The sequence below is a fragment of the Acinonyx jubatus genome, chromosome X (genome assembly GCF_027475565.1).
Source record: "Acinonyx jubatus isolate Ajub_Pintada_27869175 chromosome X, VMU_Ajub_asm_v1.0, whole genome shotgun sequence".
NCBI lineage: Eukaryota > Metazoa > Chordata > Mammalia > Carnivora > Felidae > Acinonyx > Acinonyx jubatus.
The window spans coordinates 11,925,421-11,945,582 of record NC_069389.1 but is presented as its reverse complement, the minus strand read 5'-3'; the positions used below and the strand labels follow the sequence as shown (position 1 = coordinate 11,945,582).

Sequence of the window (20,162 nt, the reverse complement as noted above, 5' to 3'; positions counted from 1 at the left end):
TCAACTCTTCCCTCTACCACTTAGGAAATTCACACTCCAACCCTTTTGAAAAGTAGAACAGGTTTCCTACATGTCCAGTTTTCTTAATTTTCTGGTTCTCTGTTCTGTCTCAAAGACAATCCATTCCTTTGGGCCCATTGCCTTTCTGGGTCCCATCCCCTGGGTCTTTAGTGGAGTCCTTCCATTCTCAGCGTGGGCTTGGGGAGAACACTGCTGGGTAGTCGGCAGAACAGCAGCAGCATCTCACTGGAGGGGAGCACAAATTCTCAGAACGCAGTCTCTGCCTGCAGGTGGCCGTGACGAGCTAGTTCTACAGAATTATTGTGGCAAGCCTTCTATTTCTGACTTTTCAAAGTTTCTTGGCTTCCAGGGTGTTCTTGCCTCGGTGTGATCTCAGCCTCCTTCTCCGTCTATTTTTAGCTCTCAGATTCCATATCCTGCTTTCTCCATTTCAGTTCAATCATGTTAATCTTATTTTCTGCCTCAGTGAATTGAAGTTGGACGGCTTCCTTTTTTTTTTTTCTAAAGCTAACAGCTTCATTCAGGAAGTGACCTGAGTGGAGTTTTGTTTCAGCTTTTATTAAAGTAACATTCCAACTCTTTGTTCAAAGCCTCACGTGCTGCTCCCCTTTCTCGGAACTGGTTTTTCTCCTAATGCCTGTGTGAAGTGAGTGGATCTCAGCTTCCTCGAATGTGGGAAGTGCCGTGATGAAACTTCACTGATTTCTCCCCTACTTTCATTTAACATTTATTATAATTGCTTAAATTTGTCAACTAACTTATTTCTTAGAAGGATCACGTGTTTTGATGTACATTAAGGATAGGAAGAATCTACCTCTTTTTTTTTAATGTTTCTTTATTAATTTTGAAAGAGAGAGAGTGGGGAAGGACAGAGAGAGAGAGAGAGAGAGAGAGAGAGAGAGAGAGAGAGAATCTCAAGCAGGCTCTGCTTGGGGGCAAGCCCTCATGGGGCTTGATCTCATAAATTCTTCAGATCGTGACCTGAGCCGAAATCAAGATTCAGACACTTAACTGACTGAGCCACCCAGGTGCCTTGAATCCACCTCTTTTTGATGTGGCAAAACGAGATCTGTCATCTTCACGGAAAGTGGAAAGGGGTCTGTACTCTAGAATCAAATGGCATTCCTGGCTGAATGAGGTGTGGTAATTTATTTAAGTTCTCTGAGCCACAGTTTCATAATCTGTGCAACATCGATAAAAATTATTCACCTCTAGATTTGTTGTAATGCTTCAACGAACTATTATAATGCAAAGCACTTTGAGCAGTTACTTATAATTATTTTTCCCTGTCCTATAATAATACGTACAACTTTGGAATAAGGGAAAGTAGTGAAAACTTTTTTTAAAGGCTTGGTTACTGCCGGGTCACCTGGACCTGGAAGACTTGTTTTTCTGGGTGAAGAAATATTTTCCCTGTGTGAAGGTTTCATAATCACAGTCGAGCCAGCCCAGGAGCCCTGCCATTTACAGTGGCTCCTCTCTTTATCTCTGACATACCCGCTCTCTGGGAATGAGGACATTGATCCAGCTCTGGAGATTCTACAGGATAACCACTGGAGTCCCTCTGGATTCTCTGTTGCCATGATCCCATGGTTTTGGATGACCACGGACATGGACACTCTTTGAATTTCATACCATGAAGAGTCATTTTTATTTCCCTGGGTCCTTGACTGGCTTTAGAACAGGTAAGTGAAAGGGGAGGAGGCATACAGTGAAGTCAGCCATACAATAGGTGGTTAACATGGTCATCTGAGAGATAGAAAGTGAGCCGGATCAGGAATGTTAACCTGCGGAGTGGAGGGTAGTCTTATACTTTTATTTTTATTTTTTAAAGGGTTATTTATCTTTGAGAGAGAGTGCGTGTGAGCGAGGAAGGGGCAGAGAGAGAGGGAGACAGCAGATTCAAAGCCGGCTCTGTGCTGACAGCAGCGAGCCCGATGCGGGGCTCGAACTCACGAGTTGGGAGATCATGACCTGAGCCAAAGTTGGGTGCTCAACCAACTGAGCCACCCAGATGCCCCTAGTCTCGTACTTTTAAAAATGGCCATGGAAATTAAAATTAAAATCAGGAAAAAAAAGAATTCCAAAAAGACAAGGGCAAAGTAGTTTATTTAGGAAGGGAAAATGTTACCCTAGTAGAGACTTTCTGTGAACAGAGCTTGACATGAAAAGAAAGGAGAGATAACTGACTTTTAATGGAATTGTCTGGAAAACATATAAGTACCAACATTACCCCCCGTGATCCCTAATTCTAGCCTTCTTTGGTCCCTGTAAAATTATAACACCTTCAGTGTATCTTTAACAGCTTTTTAGGAACATATTAACCAAATGTGCAAGTTCTGATATGGCCATAAAATACTAGGAGGGATATGATTCTCTAGGATTAATGAATAACATTTGTTTATTTGATTTACTTTAAAAAATCATTCTAAAATCTGTTTACATATCTGTCCTCTCCAGGATGAACTTTATATTGGTTCAGCAGACTGTTTACTGTTTCTTCTTCTTCTTCTTCTTCTTCTTTTCTTTTTTTTTTTTTTTTCATCTTCCCTGCTCAGTGCCCAACCCAAGTTCAAAGGCTGATGAGCAAGAAAAACTCATGAAGAGGTTTTACTCTAGGGAAAGTTGTTCAGTGGATGGGATCTTGGTGCATAGGGAAAGATGTCAGGCTCTTTCTGGCTCCTTCTCAGCTTTGCTGCTTTAACTGCTGCTCAATCCACCACTGAAGAACTGGCCAAGACATTTTTGGAGAAGTTTAACCATGAAGCCGAAGAGCTGTCTTATCAAAGTTCACTTGCTTCCTGGAATTATAACACCAATATCACAGATGAGAATGTCCAAAAAATGGTGAGTTCTCATGGTTACATAGGGGTGTTTGCTGCTTCTTAAAGATTAGATTACTGCCCATGCAACTGAAAAGGGAAATCAAAGAAATGCTCTGAGTTGTGAAGTTGGATGTTTGCCTCGATCTTTTGGATTCTGGAGTCCCAGATGCCTAAACTTAAATGACCTTGGGGCTCGTTTGAAAACGGTTACAAAATAATTCACTGGTCTCAGTCCAGATTCTTGGAAACCAGTGAACATGCTTTATGAAGTTGCTACCATAATTCTCATCATAATCAGGGTTTCAAAGCATTTCATGGAAATGCCATAAGTTATTGAGTTAATAATTTTCCCAAGCCTACAGTGTCAACAGGAATATCTAAAGACTCTCTAAAATGATAGATTAACTGCAAAATGCAAGTGGAGGCTTAGTGAAAGAGCTAGCTAGTAATTAAACTAACCATGGGTCCAGAGGCTGGAATTGGGAATTCCTTCCTTCATTGTCGTGGAGCTCTGAGGGACTTCCAAAGGTCACAGAATCCATCCAGAGCCCTCCCAGAAAAACCATAACTAAACCAATTCTGACAAATCTCAGAATGCTCTGGGAAAGCAAGATGCTTTGTCAAGTGCAAGGACTCAGGAATTTCTTCTCTCACAGGTCCCGAAGCAGTATCCTTACACGTCTTTCCTAGAAGTCGAGCGACATTATTTGAGAAAAGATTTTGTGACACTTAAAAAAAAAAAAGATTTTCTGACACTTGTATAGCGATACATTCCTTCAAAAATGTAGTTCAGAAGCTTATTTTTTTTTTTTCAAATGGTTAGTAGGTCGCGTGTTTAAATTACTGCCATTCATGGGACAGATGAAACCCGAGACCTACTGCCTCATTTGAAATTCCCAAAGAGAAGCTTTTCCATTTTTCTAAAGCTCAAAGAAATCCTGGAGATTTTGACAGCCTGATGTGGTCATAGGAGATCATCTGTTTCTTGGCTCATATTTTGGTCTTACCTCTCTTCATCTCTTTATTGTTGCTCTGGCCTCACTTTTTATTTGATCTCTGTTGGAGGTGGCTATAGTGTACTGTTCGTTTGTTTTCATGCTCCGCTGAATGGGCCTGTAGGTGCTGGTGAAGGTCTTACTTACCAGCATCGTGCCTAAGAGCTCCGGATCCGGACTGGTGAGGTTCAGATCCTGGCTCCACCACTTTCCAGCTGGGTGAGCTTAAGCTGCTGAATTAACCTCTCTGCGCCTTCATTATCTGACCTGTGAAAAAGAACGTCCCACTCATATCTGCCTTGTAGGGTCGTTGTGAGCCTTAGTTCATACCCCAAACCACCAGAATAGGGCTCGATGCCCGTGAGCTTGGGAGAACGACACGATATCGTTGCTACGAGTGCGGGAGTTGTACTTGCCGAAGAGACATGTAACAGTCCTGCTGAGTGTCCTTTGCTGAGAAGCCATGTTCCAGAATGAGATGTAGCGATGTTTGTCGAAATCATGTCTGGATCACTGAGTGTTATTACTTTTGAATTGCAGCTGTTGATTAGAGCAAAGGCCAGAGAGGAGAGGGCATAAATCACCAAGTGTGGCCAAACCGCAGAAAGCATGGACCTTTTAAAGGAAAGTGAAAATATTAAAATGCAGAGAGGAAGCAGGTGGCCACCAGCTACATGCAGGGAGGGCAGTCTGGTGGTGAGGAATGGCTTCTGCTTCTGCGCGTGTGCCGGGCAACTGGCTAAAAGAGCAGTGAATAAATTTTGGCTAACTCCTTCAGTTTAGAGCAGTTTTGTGGGTGTTTCAGACTTAGTGATAGGACCTAGTGAATAAGGTACGGGTTTTGTCCTTTCCTTTTACTCTAGAGAGCTTTTAACGACAGCTTTATTGAAATACAATTTATGCACCATAAAATCCACCAATTGAAAGTATACGATTCGATGCTTTTTAGTATATTTACAGAACTATACAACTTTCGCCAGCATCTAACTGCAGAACATTTTCGTCTCTCCAGCAAGAAATCACATGTCCGTTAGTCATCGCCCTTCCTCCCAGCCCCCAGCCCCAGGCAACCACTAATCTACTTTCTGTCTCTAAAGATTTGCCTCCTTTGAACATTTCATATCAATGGACTCGTAGGAAATGTGGTCTCTCGTGTCTGGCTGCTTTCACTTCGCATGTTGTGGCACGTAGCGTTCCTTCCTTCCTTTCTGTTGCCAAATAGTATTCCATGGTATGGTTTTTCTTTACTTTTCATCATAAAAATGTTCAAACATGTATAAAAGAAGAGAGACTGGTCTATTGAATCTCCTCGTACCCATCACCTGATTTTACAAATTATTAACACTTTGGCCAACTTGTTTTATTTTTCTACCCAACCCCTCATTTATTGGATTATTTTGAAAGAAATCCAAAACATGATCTGGTTGGATGCATAAATATTTCACCTTGTAGCTCTCAAAGTAAGAATTTTTAAAGAACCTCAATAACACTACCAACCACTTGATGAGAACTCCTCAGTTTTGTCAAATATCTATCAGTATTCAAATGCACCCTACCGTCTCATTTTTTAAAAAATTTCAGCTCTTTTGTGTGAATCAAGATCTAACCGGGTCCTCTCCTTCCAATCATTTTGAAGGATGTTCTTTAGTTCTCTTTTAGTCTACAGAATCCTCCCTCACTTTTTTAACAATTTATTTGCTGAAGAATTAAATTTCTGGTTCTATAGAAATTCCCACTATTCTGGATTTGCCGATCATGCCCCGTAAATGTTGCTTAACATGCTCTTTTGTCCCCTATATTTCCTGTAAATGTCTAGATCTAGGGCAGAGGTCAGAACACTTTTTCTGAAAAAGGCCAGATAGTAAATATTTCAGGCTTTGTGGGCCCCATGGCCTCTGTTCAACTGTGCTATTGTAGTGCAAAAGCAGCCATAGATGACACATAAATGAACGTGACTATGTTCCAATAAAACTTTATTTACAAAAACAGATGGTGGGCAGAGTCCTGATCTAGAGACTTGATCAGACTCAGGTTTCACCTGTGGGTTATTTAATAGGTGTGGAAATGGGATTTCCACTACTAGCATGGTACAGGAATATTGAGCCAAGAAATTAACAAAAAGCTAGTTTAGGTCCCTAGAGCTCTGGAAAAAAGACTAGCTTGGGAAGGAACAGTATGTCCTTAGTGGGCAAAATTCAAGACAACATCATGCATTTTTTTGTCTTGTGATTTAAAGTATGACACTTACAGTATGGTAGTGATAAATAGAACAGATATCTTCAAAGTTCCTATATCAGTATAATTTAAAAAATGTTCTGAGACTGAGCCCTTTTGGGGATCGTGAGTTGTTTCCAGAAGAAATTGAGAATAATATTATTCCTATAATTTGGTATCAAAGTTTTACCAGAAATTTTGCTTGACAGTAAATCATCCTGGATTGGGTGAATAAGGGTAGAGGTTTCGAGGTAACTGGTGGGTTACGTAGATGAGTCTGTAGCAGAGACCAAACTCTTCTTTCCATAGTCCACTCCTTCCCACTCATGCGTGTTACAGACAAGACTAGAATGTGTTGAATACAATCAATGGTCACTGGTTAAGAGCGTTAGCTTTGGAGGTAAACATCTGGGTTAACACTCTGGTTCTTTTAATTACTAGCTGCGTGTCCTAGGGAAAGCTACTTCCCAGCTCTGTGCCTCAGTTTCCTCATTTGTGAAGTAGAGATAATCACAACTACCTCAAAGGATTGTTTGTGAAGATTAATTGGGAAGTGGTTCCTGAGGGGTTGTGTGTACTCAATAAAGAGAGGAATCATTTCCCGTTTTTACTGCCACTATTCTACTCATCTCTTTCTTGTCTGAGCCGTTGTTGTCATGTCTACACACCATTTCCATCACGTCACAAGCCTGCTTGGAGCCCCAGAGTGATTCCCTAGTATTCAAAGAATAAAAGTAAAATTCCTTGCCTGGAAAACGCAATCAAGCCTGAAGTCCTGCGTTGGGATTGTTACTAATTATCTATTGTGTTAAAAATTACCATAAGCTTAGCAATTTAAAACACTACGCATTTATTATCCCACAGCTTCTGTGGGTCAGGAATCCAGGCATTTTCTAGCTGCATCTTCCATTTCTGAGCCTTATGAAGTTGTAATCGAGGTCCTGGCTAGCACTATGGTCTCATCTGAGGCCTGACTGGGGATGAATCCACTTCGAAGCTAATGTGGTTAGTGGTAAGCATTCAGATCCTTGTGTGCTGCTGGACTGAGGACCTTAGTTTCTTGCATGATATCACCCAGAGGCCATCCTCCATTCCTCGACGTGTGGCCCTTTCCACAGGGTGGCTCACAACATGGCATCTCGCTGCATCAGAGTCAGTAAGGGAGACAGAGTTTTAGCAAGATAAAAATTATAATCTTATATAACATAAATATGTACATCCTGTCACCTTTGGTATATGCTGCTGGTTAGATGTGAATCATGGGTTCTGCTCACACTCAAGGTGGAGGCGATCACTCAAGTGTGTACCACCCAGACAGAGGGATCATGGGAGCCATCTTAGCGTTTCTCTACCACAGGATCCAGGACCCAGATGCTGTCAGTTGATTGCTATATCCACTATTTATATCTCTCAGCCCCTTTATGCACATATGAATAACGGAGACACAATGATTTTCTATCTCATGAGATTAAGAAGATCAAATGAGGTGAATTATTCTGCAAAGTACTCTACATCCATCCAACTCCTACCTACTTTAAGGTCTTCTCCATGAGAGCTTGGCCAAATCTAGTTGCCTGCATGAGTCTTTCTTTTCCTATAGCAGAAACTGCTTGGCCCACTCAAAGCTTATACTTTATCATATGCTCTTATATTTCATTAATGAAACATTCACGCTGCATACCTTATCTGTCTGATAACACTGTAAGCAACTTAAGGGCAAAGAATTTTTTTCTATAAATTACAAAATAGCTAACTTTTTTGAATGTTTAGGATGTACCAGATACTGTGATAAACTTTTTGTTATTTGTCAATTCTTCTCATCGTTACAACAACCCTTTGAGGTAAGTCCTATTATTACTCACGTTTTACAGATAAGGTGACTGGCTCAGAGAAGGTAAGTAATTTGCCTAAAGTTGCACAGCTAGTCACAGGTGTCTGACTCCAAGAATGGAGTTCTTACTTGTCTCATAGGCTACCTCTTTTATACAGTCTAGAGAAGTACAATGTACAAAGTAATTGCTTATTTCAGTCTGTGGTAGATGGAAATGGGTTTGTACATTGAGAAAAGACTGTGCTAGAAGAGTCTGGAGAAATCCACTTGCCTATAGTGATGTTCAAGATGGGGGCCAAGTGAGTCCTGGCATCATCACCTGCTCATTGGTTTCTTTGACTGTTAGAAAATCGCCATGGCTACCAAAGGGCCATATTCTGAGCTACCTTCTTGGGGGAACATAATTTAAGATCAGAATCTCTGGTAAGTCATGGCACTGTGGGGCTTACTGCAAACTGATTCTCATTTCTTGCAGTTCACAGTGTCATGAGGGGCTGTATTCCCATTAAGTTTGTTCTGAGCTTTACTGGGCTCTCCCTTTAGAGCATTCATCCTCGAATCCTTGATCAGCTCACCCACGTCACAGTGCTAAGGCCATAAATTCCAGGGACCCACGATGTGAATTATCTGTGAGAATGCACTTCCAGTTCTGGGGACAGGACCCTGGGGAAAACTAGGCACTGGGCCAGAAAGAGAGACTGACCAAGAATGGCCTGGTAACTCATAACCTAAGCTTTGACCTTCAGCAAAGTAGAGAACTAAAACTACTCAGGAAATATTAGATGTTCCACCAGATGTTTTTTTGGACGGTATCTCCTGTTTTATCTGTTCAAGCGGTGCCATTCTGACTTCAACTTTATTTTTTTGTCATTTCAGAATGAGGCCGGGGCCAAATGGTCTGCCTTTTATGAAGAACAGTCCAAGCTTGCCAAAACTTACCCGCTAGCAGAAATTCACAATACCACCGTCAAACGTCAATTGCAGGCCCTTCAGCAGAGTGGGTCATCAGTGCTCTCAGCAGACAAGAGCCAACGAGTATGTGAACATTCTAGCGCTGACCTCAAGAGTTGAAATATTGGGGAAACATTAAACGTTAATATCCCCATGGCTGCTTCCTTTATCTGCAGAGATAGTAATGCTGACATTAGAAAGAGCTCTGTGCCTAGGTAGGGTGACCACATAATTTGTCATCCAAACTGGAATCCTTTTGCAAGTGAAAGAAGACACTGGTAATAATTATGTTAAGACACAAAGTCAAACTGGTGTGGTCTGGGCCCTGTGTTGTATATGGGCACCCTATACTGAAGTCACCTTCCTGAGGACCAGGTGGCCTGAAGAATATACTTAGTCTATGTCATTCATTCTCAACTAGGGGTGCCCCCCAGTGACATTTGATGATGTCTGGAAACAGTTTTGGTTGTCATAAGTGGGGAAGGGGCAGGGATGCCGCTAAACATTCCACAATGCACGAGACAGGCCCCAATGACAAAGAATTATTTGGTCCACAACATTAATAGTGCCAAGCTTGAGAAGTCCTGTATGTGGTCCAATTCTTTCCCCCTTTTCATTCTTGACTCTTCTCTACGTCTTTAATGAGTGGCTAAGAACCTCAGCTCAAACTGCTTTAGGGGTGGGTGAGCCATCTCTTTCCAAGACATCCATTCCATCTGTGGCCCCCTCTAATTGATAGAGATACTCCCTCCATTGAGCATTAAGTGCTTTACCACCATTTTGTTCTGCCTTCTGGATCCAAATTGCTCTTTCCTACAAAGGTTTTTAAATAAATGAAGGCAGCTATTTTTTTAAACTAGTTGACCCCTATTTTTAAAGTTTATTTATTTATTTTGAGAGAGCGAGAGAGAGCACGAGCATAGGAGGGGCAAAAAGAGAGAGGAGAGAGAGAATCCCAAGCAGGCTCTACGTTGTCAGGGGGGGAGCCTGACACGGGGCCAGAACTTACTAACTGCGAGATGATGACCTGAGCTGAAACCAAGAGTTGGACACCTAGCTGACGGAGCTACCCAGGCACCCCAAGTCCTTTTTGTTTTTTGAACCTAGGATATCATCTTTCACTCTGTCAGTTTTCCTCTCTACGATAGTTTCAAGTTTCCTAACCAGTCCTAATTGCTGTCTTCATTTTGTCAGTAACCTTGAACTAGACATGGCACTCTGCATTGGTTCTGATGCATGAAGGTGATCAGGAATAGGACATTCTACACCCTTTGCCCTACATCTATGAAGACAGTCTAGGACTGTATTAGGTTTTTGTTTGTTTGGTTTGTTTGTTTTTTGACAACCAAATCCCATGTTGGCTCATATCAACATCACTGTCCAGGAAGTTTCCAAGTCTCTTCCACCAATGTTGCTCTAAAATGATAGCTTTCAAAATTCTATTCTTAAGTAGGTAGTTTGCTCAAATTCAAGAAAGCCTGTATTCACCCTATTAAAATAACATCTCTCATCCCATCTCTCTAGCCTAGGAGTCAGCACACTTTATTCTGTAAAAGGAAAGATAGTAAATATTTTAGGTTTTGTGGGCCATCTAGTCTCTGTCACAATGAGTCAACTCTGCTGTTGTGTCAGAAAATCAGCCATAGCTAATACATAAGCAAATGAGTGTGGCTGTGTTCTGCTAAAACTTTACAAAAACAGGCAGCAGACAGCATTTGGTCTGCAGATCATAGTTTACAGACCCCTGATCTAACCTACTGAAATATTTTTATCTAAAATATTTGGCTATTTAACATCAAAGTCTTCTTTCTCAGTTGCTTGTCCTCTGGAATTCTATGTTGTAATCTACATCTATAAAAAGAAAAAATTCACGATAAGGACAAAGATAAAACCATGTGGCACATATCTTCCTACAAGTTGATATTTATTATTCCACATTCTTTGGATCCAATTATCCAACTAGCTATTAATCCACTTTATCTTATCCATTCCGTGCTTCCCATCTTTTTCTCAAAGACACCATGTGAAACTTGGCCCATTGGTCTTTGAGAGTCTAGACAGCCTGATCTATCCTGGGTGGAACGTGGACACTGTATTTTTATAAGATTCCGAGTAGTTCTAATGTGCAGCCCAAACTGAAAAACACAGAAATGCATGTAAAAGATTGAACTGTTTGGGAAGAGAGGAGACTCAAGAATGCATGAATACAATGGAGAGGGAGGAGGGGAGATTGAAAAAGCAGGTACACAAAGAGACCATGAGGAGTTTTGTGCCATGGTAGGGAATTTGGATTGATGCCTTTGGACTATGGGATCTTATTGAAGTTTTAATCATGGGATCTATTTCATGTTTTAGGATAATGACTTTTTGTGTCAGAGTGAAAGAATAATGGAAGGGGGAAATAGGAGAAGAGAAACAGAGCCTTTCATGTGGTGCTTCTTAAATCAAATGTAGGGGAGAACCAGTTCCTTCTTTCCTCTATCTTTCCTTTCCTTTCCTTTCCTTTCCTTTCCTTTCCTTTCCTTTCCTTCCTTCCTGCTTTTCTTCCTCCCTCTCTCCCTCCTTTTCTCCCTCTCTTCTTCCCTTTCTTCTTTTATTACCAATCTATTACAGATCAATACTTGGCTAAATCCATTGACATACTGAGATGTCATGGAAATATCAAATGGGTTTTTAAAGTTTATAAACATTCATTCTCTTTTTTTTAAAAAAAAATTATTCTCTTGATTCCTGTACTTGTCACAGAATAGAAACAAAGAATTTGCTGTTTTGTACTGGTCCATGGACCATACTTTGAGTAGCACTGCTTAACTCTATTACCTTTACTCTCCTTTACCTACAAGATAAAGTTAAAACTCTTTGGTGTGGCATAGATGGCCGACCCCTCGTGACAAAGCCCCTGCTTACCTCTCCAGTGTCACTACTCCAGTTTCCTTCAACGTGTCATCACTTCTGGAAAATTGCTGCTCTTCCCCAACCTCCATCCATCTTTTAGGCTCTGCCTTCTATTCCCTTTTTCTACTTGACCAATTCCTACTTCTCTTCCAAGTCATGGCACTGATGTCCCTTCCTCTTTGAAGCCATTCCTGAATCTCCAAGTTCTTCATTTATCCACCTCCTGCCAGACTGCCACATCACTTTTTCATGACAGTTCTACCACTTGTCCCTCGATTATGTAATTATTGATTTCATGGCTGCCTCCTTGTCCCATGGCCGTGGGGGTCCTTGAGGATCCACGGCTTGTTCATGTCAGAGTTATCAGAGTGTCGGACAAAGTAGATGTTCAGTGAATGTGTTCTCGGTGAATGCTGAATGAACAGCAAATGCACTTCTCTGTGTACCTGGGAAACATCCTTGGGATTTTGGTGGATCCATTTATTTCAGTCATTCCACATATATTTATTATGTGTTTCTAAGGCTCTGTGCCAGTTGATAGTGGGGGAAATTTAACGGAGATATTCCTACCCTACATAAAGGAGGGTGCTTGGCAAAGATGGGAATTGCTGTATTTTGAGGCACAAAAAATCACATGGTTAAAAGGACATCCTTAACTTAGCGTTCTATATAGCACATCTCCCACATTGAACATTGTTTATTATGCTTAATTTGCAGTTGAACACAATCTTAAATGCAATGAGCACGATCTACAGTACTGGAAAAGCTTGTAACCCAAATAATCCACAGGAGTGCTTATTACTTGAACCAGGTAGGCTATTAATTTTGAGCAGTCATTATGAAATTTAAGTTTTTACTCTAAGTTTTAAAACTGAGATTGACACTGGATGATGAAACTGTGCCTTTCAAGTGGATAATCCAAAGATGATAAGATTCCAAATAGGTGTTTCAGTACATAGGTGAACTGTTAACTTATCACAAAACTTCATTGTAAACTCTGTCACATTCTAAGTAATTTAACTAAGTAGTTAAATGATTTCAACGGTTTATTTTTTCTGCAGAAATATTTTGGAACTATAACAAGGATGAAGAAATCGAGAAATCATGAGATTTCCCTTAATAACTTTATGACCTCGATGCCTGCCAGCCTTACTTTTAATTCTTTAAAGTTCATACAATTGTTTACAAATAAAAATTTTACAAATGCATGTTTTTTTCCCTATTGGGTGCTTTGCAATGACAGGCTTGGATGACATAATGGAAAACAGCAAAGACTACAATGAGAGGCTCTGGGCTTGGGAAGGCTGGAGGGCTGAGGTCGGCAAGCAGCTGAGGCCATTATATGAAGAGTATGTGGCCCTGAAAAATGAGATGGCAAGAGCAAACAGTAAGTTCGCTGGTCTGTAGAGATCCTGATGCTCTCTGTGGGGGCTGTGGGCTATTTCTCATGAATTACCAAGCCTGCCCTTTGACAGAAGTGGTATCCATAAATTAGTGATCATCTCCTGAACAAATTCAGGTGATGTGTCTCAAAGAAGAAACTACTAGGGGATAAGGAAAGATGCACTGACGTTCTATAGTTTAAGGAGCTCAGCAATGAGGCTGAACGACAGGACGTCAAACAAATCAGTCATCTGGGAAGGTATCAGGAACCCAAGCCTTCCTGAGGTAGCCTGGGGATTGAGTAGGGATTCTATTGCTCTGACAGGATGGGAGACAGAGACACTGTCTCTCACCTAAACTCCTATCTGGCTACAGTTGCTTTTTAAAGGTCATTTGTGTGTTTAACTCAGGGTGGTGTCCCAGAAAGAAAAAAAAAATCAGATTAATTTAGGCTGGAAACCCATTATGTTCTGCAGTTGTAATTATAACTCAAATCATGTGGTCATAAAAATCTTAACATGGGGCTTAAATTTCCATATATCCTAACTTATTCTCCTGCCTGAATAATGAGCTGAAGCTATGGCATTACGAGTAACTTTATGCTTTGGTGATTCACTGCCTCCTGGGGTTGAGTAAGGAAGAATTTTTTTCATCTGTTCTTTCTCAGTGCCTTTCACTGCCACTTAAACTTGTATTCTTAAGCCACAGGCAAGCTGGGACAGCAGCTCATCACCATATCTTTCCATCCAAATATTTCTCTCTCTCCTCTTCCTGATCATCCATTGCCAATGTGCATGTGAAAATAAGAATTTTTGAAATACATTTGCAAACTGTATTGGCTAATATCCTAATGCAAGCCTGTGTTTCCAGATGACGAGATACTACACGATGCACGCAGTGATGTTCTGTGTATACAGATAATCTGCAAACAAACACAGGCCCGCTGTGGCGATGTCTAAGATGAGTTGGTTTACATTTGAAAATAGAAGGCCCTGAACAAGAAGAGAATTTAAAAACTCAAATCCAGTCACATGTTTTAAAGCCAAAGATAGAAACTGAACTATGGAGACAGTAGAGACCAAGGGTTAGAAGACTTGGAGGGTGCTTTTGCCTCTTCCCAGTCGTGTGACGCTGGACAAACGATTCCACCGTCCAGGAACAGGGTGCTAATCTGCATGGTGGGGATTTTAATAATGTCAATCTTGCAGAGTTTCTGTGCTTCTTAGAGGAGATGATGCATTGAATAGAGAGCAAAGAGAGAGCAGAGAGCAAGCGCTTGACAGACACCAGCTAGTGTTAGTATTCATTTCATCCCTTTGAGTTGACATTTAGAAGGACAATAAAAATGTGACAGATCTTTGGATTTTTTAACCTCCCACCAAGGCTGATCTATGTATACCATGCTTTATCTCCTTCTTTCCCTTATGTTCTCTTCCTTCTCCTTTTAAAAAACAGATTATGAGGACTATGGAGATTATTGGAGAGGAGATTATGAAGAGGAGTGGACAGATGGCTATAACTATAGCCGCAGCCAGTTGATTAAAGATGTGGAACATACCTTCACACAGGTAACCAAGGAAGCATACACAGAGACAGATGTAGGGCAGTGTGCGGGAAGAAGGGACAATGACCAAAGGCATTCTGGCTTGTTCCTAATGCAGTAGTTAGCCATTCCCAGGCCTCAGAGTTATGGAATATTAGAGCTTGAAAAGATTTGAAAGAATAATAGGACAGGCCCCATAGATGAGCAGAGTTACTCTGCTTTCCTCTCCTTTTCGGCCACTGAGTGGCCCAGCAATTACCAATAGCAAGGTTATAAGAAGGAGAGATTATCGGATGGAATGGTCTTTGTGAACTACCTGGGACCCACCCTGTCTTACTTTGTTAGCAGCTGTAGGCTTTGCTTCCTTCCTCAGGACAATTGATAGTATTGTTTCCTTACCTTTGACTGAGGGAGCCTTTTTATGGAAGGCAGAGTATCTCATGGACACTTCTCAATGTCTCCCTCTTCCTTCCTTTTGCCCCCACCCCTCCCCCTCACCCCTGTGCCTTCAAACTTCTTATGCAAACCTACTGTGTCAGAGCCATCGTTAGGCAAAGCAATCAAAAGTGGAAGTTGGGGCAACAACTCCTCAGAAAAGAAATGGGCAAAAGATTTGAGCAAGTACATCCTCAAGGAGATTATATAAATGACAGATAAGCAAGTGAAAAGTTATTAGGGAAATGCAAATTAAAACCATGTTTAAAAACCACCACACACCCACCAGAATGGCTACGGTTAAAAAAGACAGGCATAGCAGGCGCTGGTGTGGGTGTGGAGACACTGCTGATAGAAATGCAGAATGGTGCAGCGGCTGCAGAAAGTGGTTTGGCAGTTCTTAAGAAGTTGAACACACACTTATCATCCGACTAAGGTGTTCCACTCTTAGGTATCTATATGAGAGAAATGAAAATATAGATCCATACGAAGATTCATACATGAACGTTCATAGAAGCATCATTCACAGTAGCCCCAAACTGGAGACAACCTAGTTGTTCTTCAGCTGCCAAATTGTATCCAAGAGCTACTAAATGAAGCAAACTCTGATGTAATCATACAGTGACATGCTACTCAGTAATAAAAAGAATGAACTACTGATACATGCTGTAACATGGATGAACCTAAAAATCATGCTGAGTGAAAGAAGCCAGATGCAAAAGGTTACATATCACATGACTTCATCTATATGAAATTTCCAGAACAGACAAAACTAAAGAGACAGAAATCAGTTCAGTGATTACCTGGGGCTGGGGACGGGAGTGGAATTGACTGCACACAGGCACAAGAAAACGTGTTGGGGTAATGGAAATATTCTAAAACTGGGTAACAGTGATGTTGTCCAACAGCATAAATGTACTAAAACTCATGAAACTGTACATTTAAAAGTAGGTGAACTTTGTGGGATGTAAACGATACTTCAACTTAAAAACAAAGGAAGTAGGTAACATATTAAAAATGAATATATCTTTGCATCTGCTTTCATTTTGGGACCTGTATTCCTCCAGATGTGTTTGTTGCTTTATGCAGTGAAGTTAGTCATCATCCATATCTGGGAAGATATGTCTGAAGAGATTCCTATTTTTAGTGGTAGGCATTGGAAATTGGAAAAGGCTACTCTTGGTCTTAAACTTTCTTCCTGGGCTTTTCAGATTAAGCCACTGTACCAACATCTTCATGCTTACGTGAGGGCAAAGTTGATGGATACCTACCCTTCCCGTATCAGCCCAACTGGATGCCTCCCTGCCCATTTGCTTGGTAAGAAACTCCAGGAACTCTTTGTGTACTTTGTTCTTTGTTATTTCCACCACTAAAGTTGTTTTTTGGAATGAGGCTCAACATAAAACTTTTGGGAAATGTTGCAAATGAAGTTAGTAATGTTGTAGAAATCACATTTTGACAGCACTTTATTCAACATAATTATATAACATAAATTGTTCTTTATTGCATCACTTTATTTTACACATGAACGAATATTATGTTGGCCACAATTCAAAGGATAAAGGGATTATTTAACATAACTAGAGAGAGAATTCCAAGTTCAAATGAGAGTGGAAATGGGGAAAATAAGTTTTTCAATTTAAGTTGATTGGCTAAGCTCTTGAGGTGGAATTTGAGATTTTAGTATTATGTTGTCAGAGGAAAGAAGCTTGGTAGGCTGTGGTTGGCCAGGGGTGAAAGAAAGGCTTTTGGAAATTAAGGTATAGCTTGAGTGAAAGCTTCGTAAGTTTATTCTAAACTGCACCAATTACTTTTGCTGCAAAGTACGTGGTTTGGAATCATATGGGTTATGAATGAAGTCTTTGCCATGAAGAAAGATGCCTAATTTAGGAAGAGACTCAATCTTCCAAGAACTTTCTATCCTGCCACAGAGGTTTCATAGACCATGAAAGACCTGGGGCCTTTTATTGAACCTCCTAATTCCCTTCCATAGAGTAGCCATCCTTCCTTCCCCTCTACCACTCCCTAGAAGCCAAGGCCAAATAAAATATTTGTGCTTGAAAAGTTCATGTCATGGATACATAGCATTCCTACCAAGCTAAGTTTCTGCTAGCTAATTCTTCTCAACAGCCTTTAAAGCTCTCTCTTAGCAGGAGAGAATATGGACAAAGGACCCGTGGAGACTTTTTATTCTAAGGCAATATATAAATGCTCTCTACAATGTCTTTGGCAGGCATCCTTCAGTAATTCAGTTTCTGCCTAAACCTATCTAGTGTGATGTGACTCTTCTTTCCAAGGTAGACTAATCTAATGCTATGTGGCACCAATTATAAGCAAGTTCTGCCTTATGTGGGACTGAATCAACACCCCTCTAATGTCTTCCATTCATTACATCTAATTCCATGGTATGAGGTTATCCAGAATGTGTCCATTCTTCTTCTACAAGATGGCCTTCTGGATATTTTAAACAACCATCATAAAAGGCACAGCATAGTACCTGGCACAAGAGTATGTAATCAATATATTTTAGTGATATTATTGTTACCATCATCTGCTTCTTTCCAGTTAAATATCCTATAGAGATTTTTAGCCATTCTTTAAAACTCAATTTTCTAATTGTTCTCCCTGGGACAAGCTGTCCTTTGTTGATATCTTTCTTTAAATATCATGCTCAGAACTGAACAATTACTCCAGATGAGGTTTGGCCAGTATTGAGTAAATATGGTATCATGACTTCCTTTGTTCTAGACACTATAATTCTGTTTATTTATCTTGAGATCACATTTGTGTTTTGGAAGCCATGTTATACTGTTTGTTGGGTCTCTTTTGGTCTTTTACATGTTGATTATGTCTCAGCCTGAAGTCATATATTACATATTTTTATAGTGGATACATTTTCCTTTAAGATTTAAGCATTGAGCCTTACATTTATTTCTACTGAATTTTATTGCTTAAAACATGAGTTTATTGAAATATTCTTCATGTTGTTATATTGCCCCATTACTTTGTTGCCAGCATTCTGGTCTTGCTGTTAGATTGACTTTTTCTTTTTTTTTTTTTTTTAATGTTTGTTTACTTTTGAGAGAGAGAGAGAGAGAGAGAGAGAGGCAAAGAGAGAGAGGGACAGAGGATCTGAAGCAGGCTTTGCACTACTACCCATGAACTGCAAGATTATGACCTGAGCCAAAGTCAGATGCTCAACTGACTGAGCCACCCAGGTGCCCTTAGATTGATTTTTTTCTAGATCCATCTTGCTTTTTAGGGTCTCTGGCCTTGGGATCCAATTTAACATTTGTTTGTGGTGTTTGAAAAATTACCCAATTAAATGTATTACTGTAGTATAGTGATAAAGGTAGAAGTTTGTTACTAGTTAGTAGAGTTTCCTGAATGATGATCCTACATGATCTCTCTTGAGTCCGATATTAGGAATTACTAGTGGTTTAATTTGCAATATTTTGTCCCATAGATGGTGGATATTATCTTTTTCTAATCTATAGTAGCTTTGATGTTCCATACATTTAATACATTGTGCCCTTGAATTGTAATTCGAAATGGGAGAAATAGGGATAATTTCCTGTCATTTTATCCTTTTAGAGGAGATAGAAAAAAGAAGGGAGTGTTGAAAATTTTAAATAGGAATACGGAAAAAGAGGTAAATGAAGAGAAACTAGATGAAATCTAGAATACTATATGGCCTGTTTGCCAATCCTAAGTTATGCACTGTGTAAAATCAGGTCTATACTTCTGCTGTCTTTGCTATGTATTAACGAAACTTTTTTTTAAAAAATAGGCGATATGTGGGGTCGATTTTGGACAAATCTGTACCCTTTGACAGTCCCCTTTGGACAGAAACCAAACATAGATGTTACTGATGCAATGGTGAACCAGGTAGGAAGAAGAGGCCTTAAAAACCAAATCTAAATCCTCAACTTCATTTCTTTTTCTGCCATTTTTCTCTTCTTGTCTTTTGCATGTGAAATCATGTAAATAAAAAAATTTTAAGCTAACTTAAATATATTTCTTATGTAGCTTCATGGAAAAGTAATTTACAGTGCCAGTGACGTCAAATACCTTGAATGATAAATACGGTATTGATCTTGCTGAGAGGTGTTAAAAATGGAGACGACCTGGGTTTTCCATTAAGCAGTAAGATGTGGAATTATCAACTGGTTGTCATTACTCTTTCTAGAGTTAGTCACTGCTAAGTAATCAGTCCGTAATCTCCACGAATAGAAAAAATGGTATCATGAGAAGATTTTTGCATATTTAAAAAATCATTATTGTTAGAAATATTACAAGAGTCTTTAAAATAATTTTTAAATTACTTTTTTGTTACCATCTTGGCAGAATTGTTTAAGTTCTCTGTGTTTCCTGCCATTGGTGAAGTCATATTATAATGATATTTTTCTGTATTTAGCCAATAGTCTACCTTTTGGGGAAAGAATTTATGATCATACTCCCATTGGCTGTCTAAAATTTCTTCAGAGAGTTGCACCATAATTTCCTTTACTATTTACACATTGCCAGATTTTCCTTTGTAAACAGTTTCAAATCTGTAAGCAACCGTGCGGCAAACATTTTCACATACACAACACGATCCTGGGAAAAAGCCACGACAAAGTAAGAATGCGAAGCGGCAAGGCCTCCAATCTCCTGCAGCTGTGCTAGGTCCGTTTTGCAGTTGAACAACAGCACAGGCTCATCTTTATGTAGCTCTTTAGCCCATCTACGGGGTTTGTACACCCACCATCTCTCCTAAGGTCATCTTTACAACAAACCTATGAGACTATCAGGACAGGTATTTTGATAGATCCATGTTGCAGGTGAGGAAACTGAGGCCTGGGGAAATGACTGGCTCAAAGTCACAAAGACAATCAGTGGCAACTAAGGCTTGAACTCAGAACTCCTAATATTTCCAGTTCCATTTTCCATTCTCTCATTGTTCATTTAACAGACGCTAACTGTGCTTACTAGTCTACACTGTTTTGGTATACGTACATCCATTCTGCTTAAGAATGCCGTACCTGGTAATACCAATATTGCCTTTAAAGGTCAATAGTGAAAAACAT

General features: G+C 40.1%; 1 protein-coding gene across 3 annotated transcripts in view; it reads left to right on the top strand.

The window, feature by feature from the left end:
* The first annotated feature begins 1,453 nt into the window (after positions 1 to 1,453).
* The window catches only part of ACE2 (angiotensin converting enzyme 2), a 40,394-nt gene continuing 21,685 nt past the window's right edge, over positions 1,454 to 20,162 (top strand). Inside the window, exons 1-8 of one of the 3 annotated variants that reach the window (XM_027054496.2) lie at positions 1,454 to 1,706; positions 2,580 to 2,868; positions 8,763 to 8,921; positions 12,450 to 12,543; positions 12,976 to 13,119; positions 14,571 to 14,683; positions 16,305 to 16,410; positions 18,884 to 18,981. In XM_027054496.2, the coding sequence (XP_026910297.1) occupies positions 2,683 to 2,868; positions 8,763 to 8,921; positions 12,450 to 12,543; positions 12,976 to 13,119; positions 14,571 to 14,683; positions 16,305 to 16,410; positions 18,884 to 18,981 (900 nt within the window). In that variant the 5' untranslated portion in view covers positions 1,454 to 1,706; positions 2,580 to 2,682. Of the gene's footprint in view, positions 1,707 to 2,553; positions 2,869 to 8,762; positions 8,922 to 12,449; positions 12,544 to 12,975; positions 13,120 to 14,570; positions 14,684 to 16,304; positions 16,411 to 18,883; positions 18,982 to 20,162 lie in introns of those variants that run through there. The other 2 variants (XM_027054497.2, XM_053202100.1) reach the window with 2 other exon arrangements.